Source organism: Drechmeria coniospora, chromosome 03 (assembly GCF_001625195.1).
Source record: "Drechmeria coniospora strain ARSEF 6962 chromosome 03, whole genome shotgun sequence".
Classification (NCBI taxonomy): Eukaryota; Fungi; Ascomycota; class Sordariomycetes; order Hypocreales; family Ophiocordycipitaceae; genus Drechmeria; species Drechmeria coniospora.
In genome coordinates this window covers 3,296,358-3,307,392 of record NC_054391.1, presented here as the reverse complement: position 1 = coordinate 3,307,392, position 11,035 = coordinate 3,296,358, and the positions used below count along the sequence as shown (strand labels likewise).

The 11,035-nt window shown below is 52.9% G+C and overlaps 2 protein-coding genes and 1 non-coding gene across 3 annotated transcripts; 1 reads left to right on the top strand and 2 right to left on the bottom strand.

Moving 5' to 3' along the window:
* Window positions 1-136: 136 nt before the first annotated feature.
* On the bottom strand, window positions 137-1,989 carry DCS_06734 (uncharacterized protein; the record flags this gene model as incomplete). Its single annotated transcript, XM_040804022.1, has 2 exons — window positions 137-1,680; window positions 1,734-1,989. The coding sequence occupies 2 exons, from the start codon at window positions 1,987-1,989 to the stop codon at window positions 137-139; spliced, it is 1,800 nt and encodes a 599-aa protein (XP_040654126.1).
* A 6,884-nt stretch (window positions 1,990-8,873) lies between these two features.
* DCS_t92 lies at window positions 8,874-8,945 on the top strand. Its single transcript has one exon. It is a non-coding gene; the product is annotated as a tRNA-Thr (tRNA).
* A 149-nt stretch (window positions 8,946-9,094) lies between these two features.
* Window positions 9,095-10,187, bottom strand: DCS_06733 (acetyl esterase; the record flags this gene model as incomplete). The annotated part of the gene is made up of 2 exons (XM_040804021.1): window positions 9,095-9,203; window positions 9,259-10,187. The coding sequence occupies 2 exons, from the start codon at window positions 10,185-10,187 to the stop codon at window positions 9,095-9,097; spliced, it is 1,038 nt and encodes a 345-aa protein (XP_040654125.1).
* Between the last annotated feature and the right edge of the window lie 848 nt (window positions 10,188-11,035).

Below are 11,035 nucleotides of genomic sequence, written 5' to 3'. Positions count from 1 at the left end.
ATCTGGCGTGAGCTTGAAACTCGAAACAAAAAACCACAGGATTCGACCATGCGGCTTCAACCAGTGACGCCAGCGCCCCGCCCCGCCCCAACTCCTCGCCGCCATGGAGACACGCTTCGAATGGTGAAATGCAACTCTAGTAGTACGTCTGGAGGTCGGCACTGTTGCCGCCGGCATTCCGTGCGGGTGCCCTGCCGTCGGCGGAACCTTGGTTGAACGAGCCGTGGGCTTGAGGCGGAGCCGGAGCTTCGTTCAGGGGCGGGAACGCATCGTCGTAGTTTACGTACGAGCTGTACGCGCCCGCATCGTTCTTCCTGTCCACGTCATCCAAGGAGCGGTAGCCCTGGAAACCGCCGCGACCGCGGCCGCCCCTGCCGCCGCCCCTCGGGTAGTTGCGGTGGCCGCGATGGGAGACCCCCCTGCCACGCCCCCCTCGACCAGTGTGGTAGCCCCTCGACTCGTTGCGGCCTCCGTGGGGACCGTGTGCATTCCGGGGTGCCCAATCGTCGTCCCCGGCATGCTTTCGCTTCGTCGACCTGTTGGCGAACAAGCTTTCGTACTCGCCCTCTTGCGGATCGTCTTTCTCCACTCGCAAGAGCACCCTTTCGCCCACCGTGGTTTCGAAGACAAAGGAGTTTCCCGGCGGCACGGGGTCCCACCGGGTGATCTTGCCGGCGTCTATCGGCTTGGCGCCCTTGCGGAGGGCCAAGACGACGAGCGGGATAGGGTTGTCGGTGTGGTACGCGGCCGTCGAGGGCACGGGACGCACGCGGACCGCCCATATGCTGTTGTCGAGGCAGGCGGTGCCGGTGACTTCCCAGAGCAGCTTGCTGCCCATGCCGCCCACCTTGGCGAGGATGCCCTCCGGGCAAGGCCGGGGACAGATGAGGATGCTGTTGGCGTGGTGCTTGAGATGCTGATGGGGGATGTCGGCGGGGATGTCGACCAGCTGGCGCATCTTGCGGCCGTCGTCGGGATTGATGACGTAGCTCGTGAAGAAGACGGTCTTCTTGATGCGCAGGCGCTTGTGTCGCCCGTCGGACTCGGGCTTCTCCAGCTCGCGGTTGTGCAGGTTGAGCATGTTTTGCACCTCGGCCACCTCGACGACGGGGTCCAGGGTTGTCGACTTGTCGGCGACCTGAACGACCTCGGCCGATATCTGGCCGCGGGTGGGCGAGAAGACCTGGCGTCGGTTGTACTCGGCGAAGAAGTCGCGGAAGCCCCTCGTGTGCTTCGGCCGATCCTCGTACACCTTGATGGAGGAGGCCTGCTTGTAGGTCTCGACGAGGGCGTTGAGGAAAAGCTGCTTGAAGTGCATGGTGCTGCCGAACTTTTGGTTCGTCGGGCTGACCTTGGGCTTGAGGCTGATGATGTGGAAGTCGAGCTTCTGGCTGGCCACCATCCGCTTGACGAGGTCGGCAAAGGAGTGCTCCGAACGGCCGGTCAGGAGGACGCAGAGAGCGTCGGGCTGCTTCAGGCTGAGCTTGACGAGCTCCAGGACGGTGTCGTTCCACCAGCCTTCCCAGCCGCGGGGCTCCTCCTCGTCGAGGCCCCGGCCGGTGGCGGCGAGTATCCGACTGTCGTGCCACCATCCGCCGCTAGCGATGGCGTCGGGACTCGCCAGCATGCCGATCGTCGGGCCGGCCCAGACGGCGGGGTTGGGCATCGGGGTTTTGAAGACTGAGCGAAGCTGGTCAACGTCGGGAAGGCAAGAGGGCACCTGGCAGGCGTACGGGTATTGTCAAAGTCGTAGACGTGCAACGTCTTGATCTTCTCCACCGCTGCCCGCCCGATCAGCAAGAGGGCGCCAAGGAGGGGGGGGGGATCCCGCCGAGAAGGCTCACGGGGAAGAGGTTTGTTGATGCTCGACCAGCGGCCCAGGGCGGTGACGGTGAAGTGGGAGCCGCTGGCGGCGCCATGGTACGCGCTGTATGCCGAAGCCATGGCGCTCGACGGGAGGCTGCAGCGGAGACGGCCGGCAGCGAGCATGCAGATGGAAGAGGAGCGAGGGGGCGAGCATGCAGATGGATGAGGAGCGAGGGGGCGAGCATGCAGATGGATGAGGAGCGAGGGAGCGATGAGGTTGGCGGGCAAAGCCAGTGGGTGGTGGTGAGGCTCGAGGATGGTGCTGAATTTGACCAAGAACTGGCCGGGCGGGTCAGGAAGCGAGATCGAGGCCGAATCGGGACGAGCGCAGCGCTGGCCGAGTCAAAAGGTACGAGCGATGACAAGTTCTACTCATTCGTACATGTACTTGTCGCACCCAACAGGCGGCTAAAAGTACTCTACGATTTGTACATGGAAGTACAACTTGGTACTTGCTTACTGTACTTGTGTGTTCAGTACTAAAAATACCTTTTCGCTACGGCAGAAGTTACAGTACTTGCATGTGGTGCATTGTACGACAACACGGACAGTACAGGCAATGCACGTGCTGTAGGTGTACTGTAGGCGTACTGTAGGTGTACTGTAGGTGTACTGTAGGTGCACTAGTATTTGAGTACTAGGTACCTAGTACCTACGCGTACGTGCCCTATTCCGTGACAGCCTCGTAACCGGATGAAAAGGTGCCGACAGACTGTTAGGGTGGCGATCATGAGAAGCACCTTCGTTCTAGTCAGTAAGGTGTAATGTAAACACAATGAGTGTACGAAAATAACACAAGACATTGCGTAGTGTTTGATACGAGATACATTCTCACCAAATGAGTCTGTTGAAATGCAGGAGGCTGGTAAATGCAAAGGCGTGTCTTGTCGCAATGACTGTCTAGGTATAACGTGTAGACAGCCACGCCAGATAATAAGTATACCGATTCGCACAAGGAAGCTAGATTTGACAGATACATACACTTCAACATATACTGTCGCTCAACATAATTCAACAATTGAACAGATGTCAATTGTTAGTAGTACTAACTAATGGCTGTTCTCCATACCATTGCCGAGTCCGGTGCTTGCACTGCACGGAGTACTGTATATTGCAATACACCACACTTCCACTTCCGTCCTTGCTGGACATTGGACATGCTGGACTTACAGTATAAGCAGCAATTACTTGCACATGCTCTGCACAGGACTTTACTAAAATTTGGATATTCAGTTCAATACTCCTGCTGTACTCCGTACATGTCACACACGCCGTATTATCACTTCATATTCATACACACTCCAACTACGTAATGTTGTAGAGTACAATCTGCGAGAAACTTGCCGGTACAGCACTCGAAGTATGTTGCATAATATAGCACCTACCAAGTCCACATTACATTGACTGTGGTGTGGCGCCCATTTTTTGTGGCTGGTTTGCTGCAACAAAGCACTATTTCTTGCGCCAACTTTTGTCGCTTCACTACCAAACACCCTGCAACACTATCCATCTACCATGAGGGCAACGGTATTGTCAATCATTCCGCTGGTCCAGCACGAGATTGGCGACTGCAAACATAGCCTCCGCGCATCAGTCCGAGAAGTGGCAGAGCGAATGCGGTGGAGATTATTTTGGTTGCAGATGCGGCACTGTTGCGGACAAAGCGAGCAGCTCCAGCAACCCCTTCAGACTTCCTTCAGGTAGTTGACGATTCCGCCGCCATCCGTTACAAGAGCAGCAAAAGAGTGCCTACTGTTGGCGCGCTGCAGCTTCAGCGTAAAGTGAAGACAGTACTTACAGTACAGGACGTGTACTGTGTGCTCCGTCCTTTAGTCGGCAACATGATAGCCGCCAGCACCTAGACCTCCTTACTCTACCTCCTATACTGCCCATATGTTGTGCCTGACGACTCCATACTTGGAATATTCGCACAGAACCATTTCGCAAGGCTGGCTGCTGCGCCGCAGTGCGACTACTGCGTACGTACCGCCGGTGAAGAATGATGGGACGTTTATTGCATATCACTGGTAGGCGTACTCCGTAATACACCAAAGGCACAAGTACTTATTCTATGCCAAACTACTTATACCAAGACTCCCTTCGAACGAGTATTCATCATGATGCTTCGTATCACGAACGAACTCATTTCTCTGCTCGTACGAGTTTCTGCAACGCTTCCCTACTAATATCTAGCACCTGCTGGTACATGTCCGTAACCAACACAATCACGTACGTAAGCACTTAGGTAAGTGCTCTCCGTACAGCACAATTATGAGGTTGGTGGGGTGAATTCCACCACGAACAATCCTGTGCATGTACTGTAATGGACGGGTCCGTTCGAAGACAGTCAGGTAAGCAGGTACGCCTTGTTCCAGGAACCAAGTGGTATTCAAGACTAAAGCTTGACTCCCTCAAGCTTTCACGATCCCGATCCTGTTGTGGCAGCCCTGCCGTTTGGGGCGCGCCCCCTTCTAGGGCTACTCCACCTTCCTATCCAGCCGAGCTTTATCCTTGCGCCTAGCCATAAGTACATGTACAGTACAGAGTGCACAGTACTGGTACTGTACATGTACGGGGGACAGAAATTATGATAATCAGAGAAATTATGAATGATTTTCATAATTTCTCTGATCATCCTTGCTTACGGGACTAACATGTAAGTAAGTGCTATAATTGAACATGTATTTAGATGCATCCGTACGGAGCACAAGAGGAAACGCTACAACTCTTTTAGGATGTTTTTATATGGTATGAATTACCACTTATGTAATGAAGCGCTTGTTTTGCATACTTGGGATAGTTATTGCAACAGTTTCCATTACCAAATCGTTGACATCCAAGTATCAATATCGTTTCTAGTATTACTTACTTGCACTAGTACATGCAGGTGCAAGTATATAAACTACCATCTCCAATTACCTGAGTACTTGTGCTTGCTGTAAGTACTTTGTATTGTAAGCTTTCTAGTACCAACTTCCCTCGCTCCAAGCACTACCAACCACCCTACAATACCATCTTTCTACCATGAAGGCAACAACAGTTTTGTCAATTATTCCGCTGGCCCTTGGGGTAGTAGCAAGCACGCATGATTTGAACGCTACAACTATCCCTACTACAACCGACACAACGCTAAACTGTAATGGTAATAACCCTTATGAAACAAACGAACGACAAACCATTTGGTGGAATCCGTTGACTTGGGGTCTTAAATTTGAGTCGGACGAGTGGTGCGACTGGCAGAAATCATGCAACAAAGATAATGGTGGTCGCGTCTGCAGGTATGCACAGGCTAGGTGCCATAAACCACCACACATAGCATTGAACAAGCGGAGGATTAGTTTCATAGGTTGCAGGTAGAATACGTATTCAATAACCTATATGCTATGTACGATATCTTCCTGCGTACTTGGCCTTCCTTCCGTTAAATTCAATCGCTCTATTACTATGTCTTGAAAAGGCAAACGGCTCCTATATCCGTAGTTGCATTTATCCAAGTATTTGTAGATACAAGATTGCAGTTGTTAAGCGAGTAGCTCGAACAACCTATTGGCTTTCTTTAGGTGAAAAGGCGATTCCACCGCTATCCGTTTTATAAGCGGCAGCCCAAAAAAGGAGCCCGCTATAGGCGTAATGCAGCTTCGGCCTCGAGTCGAGCCGGGCGTCGGCAAGGTCCGCGAGGGTGTCTTATCCGTTGCCGATACCTGTATTGAGCTCTGTACTGTAAGTCGGCCTGAGCTAGAGAGAGAAAGAGGCCAATGAGGTTATAAACGGGAGCCGCTGTTCTTGCAGGCTCACTATTATGTAGTTCGAACTCCGCCCTTGACTCTACCGAATCCGACTGATAGTCAGAATACAACTTGTACTTGGTAGGGTAAGCATAGGAGGTAGAGTAAGGAGGTCTGGGTGCAGCTGGGTGCAGCTGACTAGCCGAGGTACTGATTGTAGTTGCAGTAGGGTGTACTGTGTGCTCCGTGCTTCGTGCTGTAAGTAATCGGCAACACAATAGCCGCCAGCACCCAGACCTCCTTACGGAGTACTCTACCTCCTAAACTGCCCACATGTTGTGCCTGACGACTCCGTACTTGGAATATTCGCACCACATGACTATGTCGCAAGGCTGGCTGCTGCGCCGTGGTGCGACCACTGCGTACGTACTGCTAGTGAAAAATGACGGAACGTTTGTTGCATACAGTAGTACTGGTAGCCGTACTCCGTACAAAAGACACTTCTATGCCAAATAATACCAAGACTCCCTTCGAACGAGTATTTATTATAATGCTTTTGTCGCGCCGACGCGTCAACAGGCCTGTAACGGGGTTAAAGTCCGGGTAGTTAGTTACGTAGCGGTGTCCACATCTGCGCCTATTTAAGCAGGCCCAGAGGACACCTTGTGGTTGGCAACAACATCATCAAGAAGAACACCAATAGATTGATTCTGACCCATCTCACGATCCTTGATTCGTTGTAGCCCTAGTCAGGGCGGCCCCCTTTTTCCCTCTGTTGCATCAGCTTTGTATTATGAACGAACTTATTTCTCCACTTGTACGAATTTTTGCAACGCTTCCCTACTATTTAGTACCTACTAGTACGTACATGCAAGTACGTAACCGATAATGACGTACGTAATCACTTAGACAAGAGCTCTCCGTAGAGTACAGCACAATTAATAATGCTGTAAATACGGAGTCCGTACTTATATGTACTGTATATGCACTCCGTATTACGAGTACAAAGTCCCCGCCATGCACTTAAAGATAAGTAAGGTTGGTGGGGTGAATCCTACCACGAAAACCCTGTGCATGTGCGGAGTGCACAGTACTGCTACTGTAAGTACATTACATGTGCGGAGGACAGAGAAACTATGAATGATTATTAATTTCTCTGATTACCATTACGGGACTAATACGTAAGCAGGTAAGTAATGCGCTATAGTTGTATATATGAACATATGATGTATCCGTACCCTTATGCAATGAAGCACTTTCTTGCAATACTTGGGTTAATTATGACTCCGTACAACAGTTTCCATCGCCAAATCGTTAACATCCAAGTATTATCATCATTACAGGTAGTACTTACTTGTACAAGTACAACTACACCTGCATGTACCAGTGCAAGTAAGTACAGTATATAAACTACGATCTCTGATTACCTGAGTACTTGCACTTGCTGTAAGACTTACTGCAAGTACTTTGTATTGTAAGCTTCCTAGCACCGACTTCCCTCGCTCCAAATACTACCAACCACCTTACAATACCATCTTTCTACCATGAAGGTAACAACAGTTTTGTCAATCATTCCGCTGGCCCTCGGGGTAGTAGCAAGCACGCACGATTTGAACGCTACAACTATCCCTACTACAACCGACACAACTATCCCTACTACGACCGACACAGAGCTAAACTGTAACGGTGATAACCCGTATGAAACAAACAAACGACAAACCATTTGGTGGAATCCGTTGACTTGGGGTCTTAATTATGAGTCGAAAGAGTGGTGCGACTGGCAGAAATCATGCAACAAAGATAATGGTGGTCTTATCTGCGGTCGTGTACTATACACTACGTGCGAAAAAATGGAGGACAGGACATTGCACAAGCGGAGTGTCAGTTACAGAGGCTGCAGGTAGAATGCATATTCAATAACCTGTATGCCGTTCACGACATCTTATTGCGTACTTGGCCTTCCTTCCGTTGAATTCAATCGCTCTATTACTATGTCTTAAAAAAGGCAAACGGCTCCTATGTCCGCAGTTGCATTTATCCAAGTATTTGTAGATGCAATATTGCAGTAGTTAAAGCGAGCAGCTCGAACAACCTGTTGGGCTTTCTTCAGGTAGTAGGCAATTCAACCGCCATCCGTTTTATGGACGGCAGCCCAAAAAAGGAACCCGCTGTAGGCGTAATGCAGCTTCGGTTTCGAGTCGAGTCAGGCGTCGGCAAGGTCCGCGAGGGTGTCTTGTCCGTCGCCGACACCTGCATCGAGCTCTGTAAGTCGGCCCGAGCCAGAGAGGGAAAGAGGCCAACGAGGTAATAAACGGGAGCCGCTGCTCTCGCGGGCTTGCCATTATGTGGTTCGAATTCCGCCCTTTATTCTACCGAACCTGGCTGTCGGTCAGAACACAACTTGTACTTGGTAGGGCAAGCATGGGAGGTAGAGTGAGGAGGTCTGGGTGCGAGCCGCTGGGTGCTGCTGACTAGCCGAGGGACTGGTTGTGTAGTAGTGTAGTATTCATCTCTCAAGGAGCCTCCCTTCTTCCTCTTGCGAGGAACCGTCTCCTAGCCCTTACTTGTATTAGAGGGATGGCAAAAGTGCTTTTAAATTTTGTAGGGGTTGCGCTACCAAGCTGAATCGGCACCTTTGTCCAGTGAGTGGTGAGGCAGCCCAGTCACATGACCTTTGCACGTGTCTCCCGACACTGTCCCTCTTCACCCGACGCGAGGCCATGGACACGTCCAGCTTCAGGATGCAAACTGTCATGCCCCTGGACGATTTCCTCATCTCACAGTTCTATTTTACCATAATCAGGCGTACGCTTGCTATACCGGATGCCGGCGAAATGGCTGGTACGACTCTGTCATAGTGTCGACTTGGCGTCGATGGTAGTATATATTATATGTGCCTGAATGCTGCAGGTATGCGACAACCATAATATCACACCTACAAGCATACAACTACAGTAAGTGACTTCATTCTATCTATTGTGCCTATGAATTGCAAGTCGGAGATGTGCAATGTAGAAGCACCGTCAAGGCTTGCATTTATTTACTCGTGCATGTATTTACGTGCATGTAGTATGTGCTTAACAATAAGTACGTATGTATAGCAAGAATCGTAGGGGCGACACAGCTGGAGTAATTAATGAAAGGCATACGGAGTACCCGTACCCACCCGCCTTGGCCCTGGTCCCCACCACCCACCAAGACGACGATCCCTGAATAATGCCCTGCTGCTCCATCCACAATTTCCCCTCATATTCCTCATTTGCACCTCGACCTCCCGTCAAATCCTCCTTGGCTCAGTGGTAAAGCGTGTCACTAGTAATGACAAGATCGCTGGTTCGATTCCGGCAGGAGGAAGACGCCTTCTTTTTGGCTGTTTCGGCGGCGCATCAGCTGCAGTACTGCGAGCACTCCCGTATTGAAATCTCCTGGAGTCGTGTGCGGCGGTGCATGTCCGTTATGAACGTCTCTCTCGTCATCTCATGCGCATCGTTTGGTGGACGAGGTCAGTACCTGTCGTAAGTCGTTCCGTACTTGGATGCCCCTCTCACAACGTCGATGAAGCTCTTGCCGATAATCTCCTCCATCCTCTCCGAGGGATGCAGCTCGTCGTACCTGGGCGCGCATGTTATGCAACGACGGTAACGCCTTGGTTGATCTCGCGGCTCACCACATGAAACTGGACAAGCGCTCGGCAGACTTGACACAGCCGGAAAGGCATATCCGGTACGGAGCCGTCAGGTTTGCCGGCGCGTCCAGATGCCGCATCGGATCCGCTCGCACGCCTGACCAGAGAGAATGCAGGTCAAGGAGGGAGACGGACGCGGCAGGCCACCGCTTCTTGACGAGATGGTGGAACGGCAGGCCGTATTCGAACATGGTGTTGACGCTGGTCGTGTACTCGCGAACCGCGCGCTGACCGTCGGCAGTGTCGTAGGTCGAGGGGTCGCGCCAGTACCGGTCGTTGCCCTTGCCGTAGAGGCCGGGGTTTGCGTACATGGGCGCCGTCTCGAGTGGAAGCTCGTTCATGAGGACGAACCGTCGACCGCCCGTTTCGTAGATGCGGTCCAAGGCGCTCCAGACGCACTCGACGAACGAACGGATGGTCCTGTTCGACCGTTGCGCGTTTCCGAGGAAGCCACCGACGCCGAGGTCGTTTGTGCCGATCCACAGAGCATAGACGGTGTTAAACGGCCGACGATTCGGGTACAGTGCGCCGTGGGCAAGGTCCGCCTCGTACGTCGCCATCTCGTACTCGATGACGGACGGCAAGGGAACCAGTGGCGCGTCCAGCTGCCGGCCAACGACGTCGTTGGAGCACATGGCCCCGCCGACGGCGTAGTTGTAGAATCTTGCTCCGGTGCGGTTCGCGACGATTCGCCCCCAGGCGTAGCCTCCGCTGAAGGTGATGCTTTTCGGAGGCAGCAGCGAGCCCACGGGCGGCGCCTTGCCGTGGCTGGTGAAGTAGTCCAGCCGGCCCTCGTCGGTGTAGCTGTCCCCAAAAGCAACGAGATTCTCCATGCCCGCGACGCGGTCGGGGCTTGCGGCCATGGCCATGACCACTACGGCCAGGTGGACGAGGGTCGTCAAGGGAATCATGACGGATATCTCTTGGTGCCTAGTTTTGGCCGGTCGAAGTTGAATCGACTCCACACGACTCGATCCTGGTCAGGAGCAAGCCGTCCAGAGGCAGCTCGGGGGGGGGGGGAGCCAACGTACCCACGAGGCCAAGGCCCAACCATGGCTGGACACATGGCATGCGCCAGGCGGCATGCGGCATGCAGACCGGCTCCGTCGGGGCCAGGAGGGCCTGGAGGTGCAAGGGCCGCGAACGATATTCAATCCCGTGTACGACAGCCCGGGCTGCCACGATGAACGACCAATCACTCGACTGCCGACGACATGTGCTCAACGTTACGCTGCAGCCAGGCCAGCTTCGAATCGGACCGGGAAGCAAAGGGCCAGTCGATTCGGCGACGATATGTCGTGCTCACGCCGAGACTTGCACCACGATCCACCTAGCAAGCGGGCCAAGAATGGATGGACGCACCGGTGTAGCAAGGGAGACGGGACCGAGGACGAGCGAATCATGGCAGAAGCGAGTGTGAAGATGGACGCATTCAGAACGATGCATGGACACTCGTCATGCCGCGGGTCCATGACCACCAGTCGAGGGAGGGGGAGGCCACGTGATGCGAAGCAAATCAACGGCAACCGTCGCTTCTCCCCATCTTTTCGACAAGACAAGCTCAGCATGAATCCAACTTTGCACCGGAGGAAATACGGCACGAGGAGCCAGGCTGTGTGTGCCTCGGCCGTCACAGGATGCTGCTCGGCCGTTCATGTCGGAGAAAGATGCGGGTCGGCGAATGCAAGATGATGATTCGACTTTGCTCCATCCCGAACACTCCCTTCTTCTTACACCTGCTGGGCATGACACTCGTGGG